The sequence below is a fragment of the Pinus tabuliformis genome, chromosome 3_1, assembly GCF_031772625.1.
Source record: "Pinus tabuliformis cultivar Carrire ecotype Pingquan chromosome 3_1, CPIR1, whole genome shotgun sequence".
NCBI classification, from domain to species: domain Eukaryota; kingdom Viridiplantae; phylum Streptophyta; class Pinopsida; order Pinales; family Pinaceae; genus Pinus; species Pinus tabuliformis.
The window spans coordinates 512,987,578-513,008,346 of NC_142301.1; the positions used below are offsets into that span (position 1 = coordinate 512,987,578).

At 36.9% G+C, this 20,769-nt stretch overlaps 2 protein-coding genes across 2 annotated transcripts; both read right to left on the reverse strand.

Moving 5' to 3' along the window:
- Nucleotides 1-464: 464 nt before the first annotated feature.
- On the reverse strand, nt 465-1,100 carry LOC149188058 (uncharacterized). The gene has a single exon (XM_089409857.1). The coding sequence runs from the start codon at nt 1,098-1,100 to the stop codon at nt 465-467; it is 636 nt and encodes a 211-aa protein (XP_089265983.1).
- Nucleotides 1,101-19,078: 17,978 nt separating this feature from the next.
- LOC149188059 (uncharacterized protein At4g37920-like) lies at nt 19,079-19,888 on the reverse strand. The gene has a single exon (XM_089409858.1). The coding sequence runs from the start codon at nt 19,886-19,888 to the stop codon at nt 19,079-19,081; it is 810 nt and encodes a 269-aa protein (XP_089265984.1).
- Nucleotides 19,889-20,769: the final 881 nt, after the last annotated feature.

The window sequence follows — 20,769 nt, forward strand, 5'->3', positions numbered from 1 at the left end:
AGTATCAAGACCAATAGCATCAGAGCCTCTGTCTTTCGATCTGGATCGGAGGGAGTATCGAGGGGATGCAGGGGGGATGGGGCAGGGAGGGCGGTGTTAGAGGAGGTGATCAAAGAAGGCATCCTCGGGGATAAGGCAGGAGATGGGGTCGGAATGGAGCAAGAAAGAGAGGGAGGGGGAAGGGGGTCAGTGAAGTTGTGGGATGCCACCGAGGGATAACTATACAAATGAGATGGTGTGCAAATGCTATGATGAGGTGCAGTGCCTTCCAAATTGAATAAATCTGGAGGAATATAAGAGGAGAAAGAGACAGACGTACCCGTAGTAACATCGCCCTCTTGTTCAGTATCTTCTTGAGTGGGGGCTGGCGATGAGTGGATAGGGTTCTCGACTGAGGTGCCCGGAGGATCTTCTGGTTCTCCTTCATCCATATTTTGCATCGCCTGAGTCTCCTCCGTCGGTGACTAAGGTGGAAGGTGCGGGGGTCGCTCTGAATCCCCTTCCTGATCAAGCTCCTTGCCCTTGCGAAGAAGTGGACAATCTCTGTATAGATGTCCTACTTTGTGACATCTTCGGCATCTATACGGGATTCCTTCATAGTATATAATCTGCTTGCGTGCCGTGTCCCTCCATTGTATGGTAATATATTCTTGTAGTCCACCCCTGGTGTCCAGGTTGATGAGAAGGCGGGCGTAAGCCATCACACCAGTGTGAAGATAGGATTTGTCATAATCCATGTAAGTGCCAATTGCATTCCCAATTCTTCTGAAGATGTCTTCAGACCAATACTGTAATGGAAGACCTGGAAGTCGAACCCATACAGGCCCTATACCAATCTGCTCAGTTTCGGGGTCGAACATGGGAGTCCAACGCTTAAGGAGAACCGGAGCGTGTTCGAAGTGCCAGTAAGAGGACAAGACCCAATTTGTATGGTTGGCACAAGTGAACCTTAACGAAAACCATCCTCTCACAAAAGTTTGCACGAAGGGGATGTCCACCAGATGATGTCCCCAAACTTTAGTGGCCCAGGTCTTCAAGCGTGCAGCCGAGTAGTTCCGTCCCCTGATGCGACCCACCAGGACCCTGTCTGCAAAATCCATGATTTCGCCCCACTGGATGTCCTCCTCAAGTCTGAGAAAGATGTCGTCAGCTTTGGACTTGAAGCATCTGTATTTCTTCTTAGGGCCAGAAGTCGGAGGAGGGTTTCAAGCTCGATTCGAAAGCGGGGCGGTACCAAAATCGGGAGGAGGGTTAGGGTTTGATGATGAGGGTAAATCACGGCCTCCGGGGAAATTAAGCGGACCAGAGAGTGGGGGAATATGAGTGAAGCTTCCCGAAGGAGTACCAGTAAACGAGGAGGCAGCAAATGGGTTAATGGTTGTCGGTGCAGCTGAAGATGTCCACGGAACAGAATCAGAAAGGGGTACAGAACAAGGGTTAGGGTTAATACAACCCGCCACAAACCCGAGGGTAGCCAGAGAGTGAGGAGGTGTGGAAAGAGCAGGCCAGGTGGGGGGAATATCCGGAAGAATCACGGGATAAGGCCGCGTCAGCTCCCCGGTGGAAAACGAAGCCAAATTTTCTGAGAGACAAGAGCTGTACATACCTTGTGATGTGGAATAGGGGGTGCGCCAGATGGAGACCCCTTCCAATGGGTCTTCAGAGTAGTCAACAGCTTCGTGGTCCTCCATATTGCCAGCAATAATCTTGGAACGACAGACACCTCGGAATGCAGTTTACTGAAGAGAAATGGACCGAGTAGATACAACCGTGACGGCTAGTAACCGGAAGGTGGTGGCTTGTAAAACCTATCTTGTTAACAGGAGCCTCTTGCGTGGAATAATAGAAACGGCCGAAAAACCGAAAGGTGGGAGGGGCTCCCGGTGGATGTAGTTGTCGAAAGTGTCATGCAGTCACAGAATACTGCAGAGTAAACAGGAAACCCTACCTTAACCAAACCCTTCGCGCTCGAAACCCTCGCCTGTGGTCGCCATCCGCGACACATCTCAGCCCCTTGATGTGAGGATGTTACTTCTTTGTATTTTTAGTTTTATCATTTTGTGGGGACACTAATTCATTGTTTGTGAAATTTCTCTTCTATTTAAAGAATATTTTATTTTTATTTTAAGAGGAACATGTGTCAACGCCACGTTGAGCACACACGCAATAACACACTGCCCTCATACTGGGTTATAGAATGTGCCTCTTAGCGCACTTATTTGATCCCTTCCCCAATCCTACCTTAAAATTAATGAATTTTTTATCTACAAAGAATAGCATACTACCAATTCCACATATAGCAAGATCTCCTTATGACACCCCATCGGAAAAAACTTAAGGAAAGCCCTTATCAATTTGTAACACCTTGAACCACCACCCTTACTGATTTTTCTTCCTTATCTTGTGAGAAACGACTCAATATGATGATCCCATTAGATACACACTTTAAAAGGAATGCATTTTCCTTCAATAATTCAGAGGTTCCTAGCCAACCATATACCCCAAGATACTAATAGTGGAAAAACTTTAAAATCATTTGCTTTTGGATTCCCTGCCTAGTTCCTCAATCTTATTTCAATAGAATCCCTTGATAAAAATATAATATCTTGATCAAACATTTTTCAATCCTATTAGTACCTCCACTTCCTCTCCCAACCCATGCATCCTCCTAAATCGAAACTAAGGTCCCTTAACCCACCTTCCAAGTTATGGCCCTCCCAATCAAAGGAAAATCTTTCACAACTACCTTGCACACAATTAAACTATTATTCTATGATTTGTTAACCCTCCTTATCCGATATTCAACAAAGTCGAAATAATATATTTCCAAGTCACCACTTGACACCATAACCCTTCACCTAGAATAAGCCTCCAAATACTCTTCATTGCCAAAGCTTTTGAGAAAAGGAAAATGTTCTTAAGGCCCCATCCTCTCAACTACTAAATGGTCTACATAGTTTCTATCATTTTACCCATGGAATCACCTTTTTTCAACTAATCCTCCCAATAAATACCTAAAACTTATACTTCTAATACTTTCAAGAATCTTGTTTAAAATAAGTGAAATTAGCATCTAGCAGATAGTTCTTTCCTCAAAATGAATTTGAACAAGTGTTCCTCCATGCAACAACCACATGTAAATTTAAAATACTAGTCATTTTTATAGTTTAGCAACAAGACAATTCTAATCTTCTTTCAAATAGTTATTTAACTTTATTTAGAACCCTAAATATTCCATCATATCTTCCAAATCCACCCTCAAAAATCCACCCTCAAACATGGAAAAAGAGACAAGTAAAAAAATGTTTTCCTCCTCCATTCTTCAAATGGAAATTAAGTATCTTCTATGTTAACCACCATCAATGTTACATTGTAATACAAAACCACAATGTCACACAATTAAGTCCAATCTACTTTCAATGCAAAATAATAGTATATTATCTACAAACAAAAGATGTGAAATATATAAATTCAACCCCATTAGAACTCTTTTAGAGGTATTTTATATATTTGTCTCTAATAATGATATTATAATCCCTTAGTCACTAAAATAAGAAAGAGAGGTAACAAGGGACACCTTTACTTGACCCTTCTTCTTGCTCTAAAAAAGCACATTGATGAGAACCAAGAAAGAGGTTGTCCTCACACAAATCATCACCCAAGTCATAAAAGGTGCCTCAAATATGGGACGTGTCATCAATAATCTTAGCTAAACCTCTAATTTAATATTGATTTCTTTTAAAAGCATTAATTTAATGTTGTGAATGCATCCCTAAACAACCCCTATAACCTTATGAATTTTCCAAATAGCTAGGAAACCAAACTTCAACTTTGTCATTTTCTTGAAATTTAAAAGTTAACATGGTTAAATAAAGTTCAAAGAAATTATTAGTCGCTGCATCATCAAGGAATATAGCATTCGCCTCATATTGATGTGCGTTGAATCTCAACATTTTTCACGAGTTTATTGCAATTTAAACCAAAGTTTCATGACAATGCTCAATATTTGTATTTTCCTAGAAATTCAAAAATAATTTTGTAAATTTCTGGCAATCTTATTTCTAATTTCTATTGGCTCAATGAGATGTGATGTGACATAATTCCCCTATTGAAGAACCTTTTATTTTCGGTATTTATCAGACACTAACAATTCATTTTAAAACTAAAAAAAAACTATTTTTCTGAGAGACTAGAGCATCGATGATTGCTCTGACACTGACACTATTATGTCTAACCCTGTTATTCCTAATATTTCTACTGATCTTTCCAATGTTCCAAGTCCCTTCAATGGTCGGGGGGTAATGTCCGCTCATTGCTGAAGACAAAAGCTTCGAACACTGGCTTCCTGCACATTACAATTCTCTGTACAAACTAGTTTCAGAAAACTTATGCATGCCCACACAATACCATTCTTCGAGATCCACAATAAACTAACTTCTATTCACCTCACAATCAACCAACATAAAAATGAACAAGCGTGAGTTAATAAATGTTGACTAGAAAGAGACCTATAGAAGGCTAGAGTAATAAGTTGAATCAAATGTGTGGAACCACAAGTTACATAAGTAAATATATGTTGATCACTTGACATTGAAATGAGAAAAATGGTTCTACGAGAGAGAAACATTTGTCGTGGAATCACTAACTTACCCACCCCTATATTCCTTTGTTTTCCTTCCCATTTCCCAACCTTGTATTAATTGGAATTCTTTCAGTGATAAACTAATCAATGAGCGGTCAGAATGTCTTGAGAGTTCAGTTCTGGTAATCATACTAACCCTTTAGAAGATTAAATGGGCATGGATGATGACATATCTCGCCGCAACATGATTTTAGCCCCTTCCTACCTAACATTTATGAGGCACTATATGATCAAATGGTGACTAGTATAGTGGGAAGTAGTGTGCATTGTTGTAGACACTGAGCTGAATCAATTGAATTGGTGTGAGTGGATTTGTTCCCTCAGTTGTTGCATTGCAAAATTTTGTGCGGGGATTTCACTTCCCAACCATAATTTCGACAACAACAGATGGAAATTTTTTGTGTGGAGATGTAGAAACACCTTTGCACTCTACATACACAAATATTATATTAAATTAGCTCGAATAAACCTCACACTTCTTTGATGCAGATTTGTAGCATCATTCAAATGGATATAGATTTGGAATTTCAAAAAGAATTTTTAGTTTGCACATATATATGTGCTAAGTTGAAGTGCATAATAGGCTTAGTGCAATATATAAAACTCGCAAGCTCCAATTCGAGCTCTGAATGCAAAAAATTAGAACCTGCATAGTCACATAACATAAGCCAAGAAACTACGAAATCTATGCAGTATCATCTAAGTACTTCATTCAATATATCAACATGGTATTGAAATATATGAAATAACAACATCACATATACGAAAACAATGAATTCATTGCATTAATATAAATGGAAGGAGATTACAACCATAAGTAGCAGTTGATCTTATAGAAGAGCTCCTCCAAGTTGTTGACCTATCATTTCCTTGTCACAATATGCACCTCCAATCACCCTAAACTCATGAGATTATAACTACTCACTACAGAAACATAAAGGCAAAATCACTCTCCAAAATCCAACCCTCAACCACATAGAAGGTTGGAAATAAATAAAGAAGTAGGGTAAGTTGGGAGTTCTTATCCAATTATCAATCTAGGATAAGAGATCCACCATTGATGGAGGGATAGGATCAAAGGATAAGTGGTAAAACTCCAAAGAAGGGTAGGATAGGATTTGAATGTTTTATCAAAGGTAAGTAGTTAAAACAAATTCTGTAAACTTGTAAAAGGGGAAGCTTCTAGAAGCCTGATCATTCTCCCGGATTTCTAAAACCAACACAGGTGCAAAGGGGAGCAACCTTCTAGTGACCAACGATGGCCACAGTGGAGGAAATTGTAGGTGAACACACCCCAATAGGCATACAGGGAGCGTTGGTCCTAAAACTGGCTAAGGTGATTTTGTTTAGGGCTAAAATTCTGGGTGATGAAGGGAACATGCTTAGGGATTTGTGTAAGACAGTGACAAGGGAGAATAGGATATTGATTGATCCCATTAGGAGGCTCACTGATTAGATGTGACGAAATGGAATATAACAATTATCATCTCGAGTAACATGTTAAAACTTTAAACATTACCATCTAGTAACATTCCACATGTACGATTAACATCTTTAATCTATACAACACGGTGCACATTCTTAAGCAATTCATTGTGAGTGAAGTTTTTCAAGAAAAAAATGTGTGGAGGTGCACGTAGGATGTGAGGCTTTGCAGTCCCAAAGTGTGTCTAGGTGTGCAAAGGGTCGATTGTGCAGAGGTACAAAATATTTTTGCATAGGTGTGGAGAAACTCTGCACTTCTGCATAATTAAAGCATCTTGCATCTAAAATACTAAAAACTACCAAGTGACCTGACTGGAAGTTCACCAGAATGCTGCTCCATGCAAGTTATCAGGTTCCTCTGGTGAATATTCCAAAACAAATTTTAGTTCCAATGTTGAGACGGTTTCGATTTCTCTGTCATTTTTCTCTGTCACGGCATCTTCCACCTTTTTCCATTGATGTCCGATGAACCTTCTCCTGTAAACTCTGGAAACTCTATGTTAATTCTTTGAAAGAAAATTTCTGAAATGTATGAAGTCGATTGTTTCCCTGAGTAATGAGTTGACACTACCATAACAATCATGCACAGCCGTGGGGGTGAAGATCATTTTATTTTATTGAATGAATGTTGGTCGAAACTCCTGCTTTGGTTCGTATGTGCTGAAGAGAGCAGTGTATGATGGAATGCTTCTTCTTTGAAATGGAACGGTTTGTTCAAATCACTGTGTGAATCCTGCGTTAATGTTATGCTGGGAAATTTTAAATGATATGCTGCATGAATCCTTGAAAGCCATATGATAGCTGCAATCCTTTTATACATGGTCGTCGTGTGCTAGTGTTCCTTTCCTTCTTGAAGGTCATTCTGTGAGTGAAGTGGGTATGTTGTATGGTATTCAATATATATTGCAGCCAAACATATTCGAGATATATTGTGCGTTGAATATTTTTAAATGGGTCCATATGGTAGCTGCAATCTTCCACCTTTTTCTGTTGCCTTTTCATGTAAAACAATTCAAGAACATTGCAGAAAAATGATGAGGATGAAATTTGAAAATTTTCTGAGAATTTATAGCTGATCTATGTTTTATATTTTCATGAAAGACAAAGACTGTACATGGAGAAAATTCCCTTCTGAAATGTAAAAAAAATTACCACCAGAAGTACAATTTTACTGTATATTGGCAGAAGTATTTTTTTTATCAGAAGATTTTTTTTTTTATAGAATGCATTCAATCATATCCATGGTGGGAATAGTTCTCACTGGCAAGGATAACTATCCTGAATGGTCCCGAATGATAAAACACACCCTAATTTTCAATGAGTTGTGGAAAGGAGTGTGTGTCGGAGACGAAGACAATGAACCAGTATAGCCTACCTCAGACAAAGAACTCGTCATTTGGGAAAACAAGAACAGCAAAGCTTATGCATTAACCACAGCATCTGTAAATGAAGAGGTGAGCCACCATATTTCGTCATATTCAACTGCCTTTGAAACCTTACAAAAGATGAAAGAACTCTATGACTCACATTCTGTACTTGAAGTTGTTCAACTCATGATTAAACTCTTCACTCTTGAACTGCAAAATAATGATCCTCTTTCTCTTGCATCTGAAGTAAAGTATATAATGCATGATATGAAATCCACTAAGGTTGAATTGGATATTCCTCTTATTTCTTTTCTCAAGGCACTTTATCCTACTTACTCCAATTATCTTGAGTCATTGCAAGCAAATGGAAATCTCAAAGATATAACCTTTAACTCTCTTGTGAAAAAGTTTGCTGAAAGAGAGAAAGCTTTTGGAAAGAAGACAACCCCTGAATCTTCTGAAGAGGCTGTGTGCCTTGCTCATAAAGAAAAGCATCCTGCTCAAGATTCTACAAGAGGAAGAGGTGGTCGAAGAGGAAGAGGAAGATATTTTAGAGGCGGGGGGGTGGGGCAGACATTCTCAAGGAGAAAAGGCAGATTTGCACTACATACGCTACAAAGGAAATGGATCACATGATGCCTCTACATGCAAGCTACCATGGGACAAAATTAAGCAGAAAAGAAACCAACAGAAAGGTAAAACTGATGATACAGACAAAGGTAAAACACCTGAATCCACTCACTATGTTGTGGCACAATGTAACATTGGAGTAAATGAAGATTTATTTAATGCTTCACTTGCTTCTTGGAAAAATGATTGGTTGCTTGATTCAGGAGCAACCTGCCATGTGACTCATAGAAAGATTTTTTTGAGGATTTCACTGATAATGTTGATGGAGCAGTATACTTTGCAGACCAATCAAAAATCAAGCCATCAGGGCTTGGCACAATCAGGCTTAAACTGCCTAGTCTTCCAAAATTTCTTCTGTATCATGTTCTATATCTCCCATGGCTCAAGAGAAACTTGTTGTCCTTGGTCCACATCCGCCAACAAGGTCACTCCATTCATATGTTTGATGGCAAGCTTGAGGTAAGAAAAGCATCTGACCACTCACTTGTCATGAGGGGAATAGAAGAAGAAAGGCTTCTCAAGCTGCAAGGAACCTCTGTTCATACACAACATTTCTCATACAATTCTCATCATGAAGAAGGTACACTTCCATCAAGTTTATTATGGCATGCTAGATTTGGACATTTGAACTATGACAGTCTCTGCTTATTGAAGAAAAATGGTGTTGCTGGTTTGCCTACAATTCCTAGGAAACTTAAGCAATGTGATGCTTGCATTCTAGGAAAGCATAGCAAACAGTCTTTTCATGATTCACATTCAAGAGCACATAGAAAAATTGAACTCATTCATTCAGATTTATGTGGTCCAATGCCTGTTCCTTCTGCAAATGGAAATAAATATATCATGACATTTATTGATGACTACACCAGAATGTGTTGGGTTTATTTATTGAAGAACAAATCTGATGCTTTTTAAACATTCAAGAATTTTCATAAATGGATTGAAAATGATGCACAATCTCATATTGTGTCTATTTGCACTGATAACGGAAAAGAATACACATCAAGTGAATTTGAAAACTATCTTCGCCAACATGGGATCAAACATCAAACAACTGTGCCTTATAATCCCCAACAGAATGGTGTAGCTGAAAGAATGAATAGGACAATCTTAAATATGGTACGATCCATGCTCTTCTTCAAAAATGTAAAGATAATGTTTTGGGCTGATGCTATTCTATGTGCTACATATATAAAGAATAGATGTCCATCTAATGCTATAAGAAACAAGACTCCATATGAAATGTGGTATGGACATGTTCCTTCGGTAAAGGATCTCAAGGTCTTTGGTTCCACCTGTTATGCCTTGATACCAAAGGTACATAGAAACAAACTTGGTGCTAGAAGCTGTAAGTGTATCTTTCTGGGGTATTCAAACACCTCCAAAGCATACCGCCTCTATGATGAAGTAAATAAGAAGTTTGTTGTATCTAGAGATGTAATTTTTCTTGAATCATCCAAAACTGACAGTGTTGTTGAGCGGCAACTTGATCGCTTGGATAGATTCGCAAAAGAAAAATCATTTCAAGGATTTGATAATCAGATTCCACATCTTGAAGGGGGCATTCCTATACTAGATCAACATGTGGAATCTTCTTCTAAAGAACACTCTCCCCCACATGAAACTCCAAAAACGGATGATGCTTTAAGTGATGTGATTGATAGAATTGGGAGACTCAATCTTGATTCAGTCCAAACTCAATCAACGGAGCAGCCTGGAACATCTAAAAAAGGTCCCCCAAAGTGGCTGACAAAGAAACTTGAAAGTGTTCATCCTAATGAGGTTGGAAAGACAGGAACTAGAAATTCAAACTGGCAAAATGGAGGTGATGTGAATGACTCTAATTCACCTATTGATATGGATGTTTCTTATGATTGTGAATTGAACTTGTCTACAAATTTTGAACCAACTTCCTTCAAAGAAGCTGCTTCTCATGATGAATGGAAAGAAGCAATGCAAAAGGAGTATGATGCCCTCATAAAGAACGACACTTGGAAGCTGGTTGATCCTCCATTAGGAACCAAACCAATTGGCTGCAAGTGGGTCTACAAGAACAAGTATAAAGTTGATGGCTCACTTGACAAGCACAAAGCTAGGCTTGTGGCAAAAGGTTTTGCATAGAAGGAAAGGGTCGATTATGAGGAGACTTTTTCCCCCACAACAAAATGGGCTACCATCCGGACACTCTTTGCACTAGTAGCTCAGAACGATTGGAAAGTCCACCAAATGGATGTAAAAACTGCTTTCTTAAATGGAGATCTTAAAGAGAATATTTTTATGTCCCAGCCTAAAGGATTTGCTGTGAAAGGACATGAACATAAAGTATGCAAACTGGTGAAGTCCTTGTATGGCCTCAAACAAGCACCGTGAGCCTGGTATGAAAAACTAACTGAGCATCTTCTGAAACTCAATTTCAAACATTATGATCTTGATGATGCAACTTTATTTGTCAAGAAAGTTGGTAAAACATTTGTATATCTTGTGGTATATGTAGATGATCTTTTGATGACAGGGAACAATGAAAGCTACATTGCATCCATAAAGAAGGAATTGGGGAAAAGTTTTGAAATGACTGATTTTGGCTATGTTCATTACTATCTTGGCATTGAAGTAACCCAAGATCCGAATTCCATATTTCTTTCTCAAAAGAAATACATTGGAGATCTATTGAACAGGTTTGGCATGACAGAATGCAATCCTCTTACTACTCCAATGGAAAAAAACTTAAAGCTCACATCTATTGAAGGAAAAGAATTTGAGGATGCAACAAAGTATAGACAACTTGTAGGCAGTCTCAACTACCTAACTACTACCAGACGAGACATTTCGTTTGCTGTTGGAATCCTCTCCAGGTTTATGCAAAAGCCTTGTGAGGGACATTGGTCTGCTGCAAAAAGAGTTCTAAGGTACTTTAAGGGAACTCAAGAATTTGGAATCAAGTATACACAGGTGGACGACTTCAGCTTGATTGGATACTCTTATTCAAACTTCGATGGAGACAAAGATACTGGGGTATCTACTTCAGGATATGCTATGAGTCTTGGATCAGGGGCTGTCTCCTGGAGATCACGCAAACAATCACTTCCATCAGATTCCACAACAGAAGCAGAATATGTGGCAGTAGCTGAAGCAACAAAAGAAATTGTGTGGCTTATGAAAATTCTTGAGGATTTGCAGGTAAAACAAGTACAATCAACTCCACTCATGATTGACAATACCTCTGCAATAAAGTTGGCCAAGAACCCGAAGTTCCATGATCGAACGAAGCACATCAATACTAAATATCATCTGATTCGACATCATGTTGAGGCCAAAACAATCCATCTCCATCATTGTTCCACAAATGAGCAAATTGTAGACATCTTGACCAAAGTGTTTGGAAGAGAAAAGCTTGAACGATTTAGAATGATGCTTGGACTCACCAACATCCCTTTAGATTAAGGGGGGGAATGTTGACACCTAATCCTTGTGATTGGGTGAATATATGTAAATAGATAAATAAGAAATATGAATAGTCATCGGGAGATGAACTGAACAGTCTCTCCCTCATGTATATAATGAAGACCTACCTGATGGAATAATACACGAATCATTTTTGCCTTATGGAGTTACTGCCTGGCCTGACAAATTATGTAGAGTTTTCTTTCGTTGAAAACATGGAAACATAACCTTCACATACTCCAACTACATTCATATCACTTGTTGCAAGACCTGCCCTCCCAACTCTAATGATTCGAACCTTGAGAAGTTGCATATATAATCCATTAGTCTAGTCTCAGCTACATGTAAAATCCACTACTCTTTGTTGTAGAAGAACAAATTAATAAAACTATGAATAATATCATAATCAAATTAGAGAATATTACATACCATAATTCATCGCCACAACTACATTATCTTCCTTATCTGGATTTGTTTCCCTTATAGAAAATAAATATTTGGACATCTGAAACAATAAATATCAGAGACCATATTAATGCATTGCACTAGTCTTACTACTATTGATAACCCTAGAAATACGCTCATCTGAATCACTCTCATCATAAACAAGATTCATTTCAGTGTTTAAGATCTTAAATTCCATGCCACCATGGATTTCCAATACTCCTAATGATTTCCCTTGAGTTTCCAAGCTTTTGCTTTTGAAGTAGCAACTGTTGCCACCTACAGGATCAAACTTGACCTCAATTACCAGTGGTGTGGCAAATGAAAATACATGTAACTATTGCAGCCAATGAGGAGGGTGGTTGTTTCCAGAGGAATGGAGGGTTGGAGTAGATGTTGTTACGATGAAATTCCATAATAGAGTCGTATCAGGAGAAACTAATTTGGATGGTGCAAGGTTTATTTTTTTACAAGGTTCAGACACAAGCAATAGTTGGAACAGTTTGAACTTGAAATAGTTGCAAGTCACGGTCATCAAAAAACACGCACAATAATCATGATGATTCATTAGAAACTAATCAAGGAAACCCAAATGACTTGTCCAAGCAAGCAAGTTGACCACATTTAGATTAGTTCATTTTTGACCACTTACAAGTTTTGACACAATCCAATAGGCACTGCTCTCTCCCTACGGATGAGGCCTTACAAAGCTAACTACTCTAGCATGCGATAGTTACCCAAAATAAGGTGGATTTCACAAAGAACATAATTTAATATCATTGTTTTCACCTGAACATCACCTCCCTGTGGCGACAATTGTTTCGGTGTCCTTAAATGGCTTAACCGCCAAACAAACAAATCAAAGGGTGTGCCCATATATCCATGGATTCCTTCCCACATAGATTTTAGAAAAGTGTTTTTAGCTAGTGACAACACTGGAGGAAACATCATCCACTAGATTCACTAGCAACCAATAGATCAAATATCGATACAATGGCATAAAGCTCACATAAACCAAGGCCCATATAACTCCACTTCTCATATCTACGCACTTGCACTGGCTTGCCTGAGGTAAACATGATTTGAGGGCTATTGTGACATGACTCACCCCCCTAGATCACCTTAAGGAAATTGAGTCAACAAACTGAAATTTTACTAACTTCCCTCAGGTACTACAAGACTCCAAGAGGTAAACCACACTTCCAAGTGCCCAATCCCCGAGTTAACGTGCTCTTCCACTTATATGAACTTGCAGATGTTGACACAACACTGCTTGAATTTCATTGTAACCCTCCATTTGCTTGCATGAGCCTATAGGGGAGCAACTATAGTCTTTATTACCCAGTTTTGTGCCAGCGACTATGAGATCTAACATGCTTTCAAAGCTAGTCACCACACTACTACCCAAAACTTGTGATACTTTCTAGAATGATGAATGACACAAAAACAAATATTTTAATACCAGAATTATACAAGGACTTGACGTAACTCGATCTAAACATGACAGTAATTTTGTCAAACACATTGAGAACATGAGATCTATAGTTCATGAATGCATATTCGAATATAGAGATCTAAAACTTATCTAAGGTTTATTAAGAAGGACTAATTCCTTCTCACAATAGCTACAATAACATTTATTAGGTCAAGCATTCAATAGCCTTTCATTTATCAATCAAACATGATAAGAGAAATAACTTGGATGTATCATAAAGCCATGCTTATAGCCATCATATAACTAGATAAATAACAATGATAGAACATCCATTAAAGAAACATAATAAAAAGTACATTTAGTCTTCAAATATAAGAGGAACTTAGCATTTATTGACATAGGCAAAAGGCAACCAAGTTAGGGACTTCCATGTACCACCTGACCATATATTGGGCTGAACCAAATCTTTCTTTCAGCCAATCACACCTGTGCCATATTCCAAGCATGAATGTGGGATCTCATGGGATAAACCAAGCCTGGATGCCTTAGAATTCCTTCACCAACCCTTGAGGAAATCTCTTGTCTCCACCCACTTGTTGAGGGCTTCCCAAGAAAACCATCTCCACCCCCAACCCTTGGGATTTTCCTGAGACCACCTCACCTGGATCCAAAACCTTCTAGAAATCCAAAGCTCAACTAAGAATGAATCCCATCACACCATGACTATCTAGAAATGGCAAGGCAAGGCTGAAACCACTGTCAAAACCTGACAAAACCCATGCCAATGACAACAAATGAACCAAACACACACATGCATATACCATGCATGCCAAAACTAGCGAGGAAATCATACATGCAACTTGTTACCTGCAAGTATTCCTACTAAAGCCACTTTATCCTACCTTTCCTTACTCGATTCTTTTTTTCCTTGTCCTTACTTTGCTTTCCTTGGCCTTCCTTTTCTTGCTTTCTTTCCTTCTCCTCTTGGTGCTCTTCTTCGCTCTCAAGCCCAATTCCAAAACTCAACAAACAAAAGGCCCCAAACTGATGCTTTGATGTCTATTTTTTTATTGATGCCTCTAATTTATTCATTTTTCATCTATTTTTCTTCAATTTCCTCCTCACATGCAACCTGTGACCTTTCACCTTCATTTTTCTCCTCATTTCCTTTATTGTCATAAATAAAATGCCAAAATGTCTTTTTTTCCTTTTCAAAGTCTTTGTCATTGCCTTTGCCAATACATGTCCCATGACCTTGGTCTTATTTTTCCTTTATTAACTTTATCACATGAACTTTTAACTCGAGGCTATTACAACCCATACCTAAGACCTGCATTGGTTCTTTGGATGTTACTTTCCTAGTTCTGCACTATACTTGGGTTTGTGTATGAGGTGTTTTACTTCAGAATAATGGTTGTTTTTATGGTTCGTTATTTAGCCTTGTAGTGTTATTTGGGCTAGGTTGGCCTTAATGAATGTTTTCCCTTTGTGGAATCTTGACAGCTTATTGCCTATTGGTTGAAATTTTGTGCCTAGGCTTCGATGCTTCTTCGTGGCCTCCATGTTGTGGAAACATATAATTCAATGTTTGATAACGGTCTCGACAAAATGCGACAACTAGGCAATATATAGTTAAATCTCCAACAACCGGTTTTGTGGAAATGTTGTCATCAGTTAGAGATATCGTCTATGTACATAAATTAATTCCATTCGACTGTCTTTCTAGATGTTATTCCTATAATGAACCATAGATTTGCAATTCCTCCCGCACAATATATGGACTTATATCGTTATTTGTGTTAAAAACCACAAATAGACTTCCCGCACTATAAATACACACATATAAACAAAATGCAAGTGAACACGACACGAATGTTATTCATTGGAAAATAATAGATCAAATATCCATACAAAGGCATAAAGCTCACATAAACCAAGGCTCAAGCCCAAGACCTCCATTGTCTCCTCGGGATGTTATTTTCCTAGTTCCGCATTGTATCTGGTTTTGTCTATGGTGTGTTTTACTTGTGTCAGACTAATGGTTGTGTTTATTGTCCACTATTTAGCCTTATAGTGTTATTTGTGCTAGGTTGGCCTTCATGAACGTTTTTTCTCTGCATAATCTTGATAGCTTATTGCATATTGGTTGAAATTATGTGCCTTATTTTGTTGCAATGTCTATGAGGCTTCCACGCTTCTTCGTGACCTCCACGTTAGGGAAACATATAATTCACCATCTAGTAGCAGTGTAGCCAAAATGCCATCGCTGGGAAAGATATAATTAAACATTTGACAATCGGTTTTGTGGAAATGTCGCCATCGCTTAGAGGGCTTCGAATGAAAATTAAGAGTTATCAACTTTATACAATTAGTTATGAAAATTTGAATCCTCCATGCAAGTGTTGTCTATTGTGCATAAGTTTATTACCTCTGCACAATGAACTTCCAGCATCGTCTAAGCGTGTCATTTGAAATCTATGCATCATTAAATATTAGAAACTTTAGGTACATGCCAAGAGCAATATTCATAACCCAGAGGGGAATATAGATAAGGTCTGACAGGGAGCGAAAATCCAGGGTTAGTAAATGTGACAGAACCGAATGACACTTCAAACAAAATAGTATACAATAGGCACCACTATTAAATTAATTATTTTATAAATTGAATGTCTTCATTCGATGCTTATTTGCACCTCCGCACATCGTAGGTGTGAAGGATGCTTCATCTTCAACACAACCCATCCTTCGCACATGGATTACAAAGTGTCATCGGTGGCGTTCAAACGAAATAGTATAGAATACACACGGTTATTAAATTAATTTTTTATACATTGAATGTTTTCGTTCAATGCATAATCGTTGTGTGAAAAACGTTGGTGCGGAGGAAGTAGTGCGAAGACAAAAATGCTCATGCCATTAATCAGTTAATTAACAGTAGAGTAAGAGACTATGTTGCTTTGGCTACTATCCTTGTTGTTATTATATATTGTTGTTATTACATATTTTGTGAAAGAATATAAGAGATTAACCTTGATGTTTGATAAAATTTGCAAATTCATATTTAAGATGATGTTAGTGGTCACTGCATTGTATTGTGTGAGAATCAAGGCTTCAAATTTTGGAATCTAATAATGAAATTTTAAATCCTTAAAAGAAATAGCATCACATGTTATCCACTTTGATTTTGCATCGCATGATTGATTTTGCATCGCATGATAGAGTTGTAGAAAATTGGGATTTACTTTTAAAAAAAAATTGTTTTTTAATTTTTTTTATCGAAATTCTGTGGTTTCATACATTGTTCTTCTTTAGTACTATTCACACTTAATCTTCATTGTTGATGCTTTTATTTTATTTTTATTTTTTTTGTTGGGAGTCAAATCCCACCCGCTGCCACTATAACCTCTAGGAGAAACCGCCCAGTTCGCAAGAACGGCCCTCGGATAAGACGAGACTCGAACTCGTGACCTGCACAGCGGCACAGCGGACTTAACAGATCGTCCGCTGGCCATGAGATCAAACCTTTGCGAGCATTGTTAATGCTTTTATTAAAATAATATTATTAACGTAATTTTATCTTCATTGTTGATGCTTCTATTTCCTTACTAAAAACAATAATATTTGTTAGAATATATCACTGTGTGGACCTTTTTTTTCATGGTAAAACTAAAAAATGATCTTTAAACCTTGGTAAGAAGCTTGTTGATACTCTTTCTTCCGTTTTAAAAGGATGTTAAAGGCATACCAGGTTAAACAATAAAGAACATGAAAAATCAATACCTTATTCATATAAATCAATACTTTTTTGAATTATAATGTCAAACTTAATCTTCGTTGTTGATGCTTTGATTTCCTTATTAAGAAGAAGAATAATCTTGTTAAAGTAATTTCACATTCTAGGTTTTTTTCATGGTAAAGCTAAAAATACTTAATCTTGTTAAAGTAATTTCACCTTTTAAGCCTTTTTTCATGCTTTGATTTCCTTATTGAGAAGAAGAATAATCTTCTTAAAGTAATTTCACATTCTAGGTTTTTTTCATGGTAAAGCTAAAAATACTTAATCGTGTTAAAGTAATTTCACCTCCTAGGCTTTTTTTTTTCATGGTAAAGCTAAAAATAGTCTTTAGACCTTAGTTAGAAATTTGCGGATACTCTTTCTTCTTGGTGATACCGGCATACCATTCTAAACCATGAAGAACATGAAAATCGATCATTTTTCTTCGATTATTATTCTCACTATTAAAAAATTCTTTTCAAAAAACAAACATTAATTATATGAAACTTCAAATATTTTGTTTCGCTTATCCATTTGGGCATTTTTGCAACGCATTTCTCATTTTAGCTAACGCAAATTTAAGAACATACAAATCTCTTAGTATATACATACATATTCTCAAACACAAAACCTATAAATTAAACAAGCCTTTTGTCACAACAGGGAAAGGTCTATAATCGTCTAAGTTATTAAGTTGGCTTCTATTAATACAATCTTAAGACTCTGATGTGTAGTTACATCATCATGGGTAAACAAAGTCCAATCACTTGAAATTGTTCTGGCTAAATGTTTATAGATTTTGGATTGTGAAGCTATTTTTTTAGATGTGAAAAAAAATATCTTAATTAATTAAAAAAAATTTAGATTATGTTTAATGACTAAAAAGTGATTTTTATATAAAAAACAATATTATTAAGTAAAGTTATATTTGAAAATAATTTTTTGTTTTAATTTATTTCACTATAATTTAGTCTAGTCTTTAGAATCTCATTGTTGTAGTGTTTAAATCGTTTTTTTCCAGAAATGAATTCAACATTATCAAAAACTTCAAAATCTTAAAACTTGACAGCTATAATAAAAAATTTCTGCCAAATTTTCTTAAAATCATACCAAAATTCTATTATTTTCCTAACAAAATTGTATCAGTTTAAACTATGCCTTACGAATTTACTCTTTATATTTATATAAACAATTTTATATATTAAAAATATTTAAAAGAAATATTTTAACCTATAAATTAATTTATATATAAACACATATTTGAATTGTTGACATGTACATTCATTCATTCATTCATTGAATGAATGAATACGCGTGTTGATGTTCGTTGGTTTTTTTATCCATCCATATAACTTTAGATGATGAAATTGTGACGCTGAATGTTTAAAATATATAAATAAATGTAATTAAAAAAAAAATAGATTATGAATTTAATTATTTAAAATTTATTTTTAAAAATATAAATAAATATAATTTTCTTAAAAAGTATGAAATATTCAATTTTTTTTTTATATCATTTAAATTTACAATTCTAAAATATTTTTATATAAATTTAAAATAACATTGAATAAAATATCTGTTGGACACCTAATTTTCTAAGGGTTAGTGTGGACGCCGAATAAATAAAGGAAATCTAAGACACCTTGGGATATGGAACTCAACGGTCACACAATGTGCTATAAATGTGTATCATTCATTAATAAAAAATATACTCTCATGTTTTATCTTTCATACTCTTTCTGCCATGTGTGTGTTTAATATGGTATCAAAGTAGGCCCATTCCTGCCCTTCATAATTACTTTGAGTCATTTGTTTTATGGCCTTTTTGCAAGTCAGTTTTGCATTTCATGAATGTTTTATCAGCCATATTTTAGCTGCATTCTCTGCGCACAATTCTCCAAATAGAAAAATTCTGACATACCTGACGCTAACACTTCCATTGGTTTGACATACCTGCTCCTGTCGCTGCTCCATACCAGCATACAAAAACGCTCAGCCTTTGCGTTACATCCCATTTCTGCCTCACTATCTGCAGTTGCATTATCATATGCTTGCACTGTCGCCAAGCATTTAGCTGCTAACCTAGCTAGTTCATCCCTCGACTCCAGACTATCATAATATGTGTTGGAAACTAATTTAAGATGTTCAAAGAAGTCCCTAGTAAAATCTTTGCGGCGCCTAGCAACAATGGCATCAACCTCCAATGGATTTTCTTGAATTTCTTTTAAAAGTTCATCATGCCTCTGCATATTCTCATCAACCTCCTTTAGTTTTCTACCAAGCTTGAGTAACTTATGTTTCTTTTCAGGGTCAGTTTCTGCATCTTCCCGCACTTTACACCGTTTGAAGAAGTGAGGCTTGATTTTGCTCCATTCCTTACTGAATGCCAACAACTTCCTCCATTCACTTGTCTTTGGTTTCTCAATCATGAAAACCTCAATTAGTCTGTCACACACATAGATCATTTTATAGCCTTTCTCTAGCTCAAGATCTTCGTCCTCATCATTGCTTGATGCAACCCCTTGATGAATCCGATGGTCATTCAAAGAATGGAGTTTCTCAAGAAAGTCGTTGAAGAGGAATTTATGTAATTTATACAAAATTACATTGCATATACCATACGACTTCAAAACCTGCCATGAAAAATATGTTTCTCCTTTCCAGATCATACACTGTTCAATGAGATAAATCCCACAAAAATGTTGTACAAAGTGTTTTGTATTTGTATATTCCAAAGATGGTCATTTGATGCTTGCAAGTGTAGTTTTCATCTTAAAATTGATTGACAAACACCACGGAAATTGCAGAAGTATTCATCCAAAGTGAAAGCATTCAGTTGAAAGGAATGCTCTACACATCACGTTCGCTGCAGGGTGTGAGACAATGTGCATAAGTTGTTGTCGGAAGCGAAGCAAATTGATGACTGGAAAGCTGCCATCGATGCTTGGAACGAATGCATTCTCAGTTATGTTTCCAACAAAATTCCAGATAAGTGTTGGGATGGAATATGCATGCTAGGAGTGACTTGCCAGGAGTGTAATCACTAACGATTTCTGGAATCTTACTCCACTTGGTTTCAAAAGCTTCTTGTACTTCTCAAGCCACCAACTGATTCATATTTTTTTAGAGTGGCTGCATGTGCTTCGCTTTCAGACCTTTTAATTAGAGTGGCTGCATGTGCTTCGCTTTCAGACCTTTTTTTTAGAGTGGCTGCATGTGCTTCGCTTTCTAGATCATACACTGTTCAACGAGATAAATCCCACAAAAATGTTGTACAAAGTGTTTTGTATTTGTATATTCCAAAGATGGTCATTTGATGCTTGCAGGTGTAGTTTGAATTTTAAAATTGATTGACAAACACTGCGGAAATTGTAGAAGTATTCATCCAAAGCGAAAGAATTCAGTTGAAAGGAATGCTCTACACATCACGTTGGCTGTGGGGTGTGAGACGATGTGCATAAGCTGTTGTCGGAAGCAAAGCAAACTGATGACTGGAAAGCTGTCGTCGATGCTTGGAACAAACGCATTCTTAGTTATGTTTCCAACAAAA

Excerpts from the sequence above, each read along its gene's own strand:
- LOC149188058 (XM_089409857.1), bottom strand. The coding sequence starts at position 1,100 with ATGGATTTTGCAGACAGGGTCCTGGTGGGTCGCATCAGGGGACGGAAC.
- LOC149188059 (XM_089409858.1), bottom strand. The coding sequence starts at position 19,888 with ATGATCTGGAAAGGAGAAACATATTTTTCATGGCAGGTTTTGAAGTCG.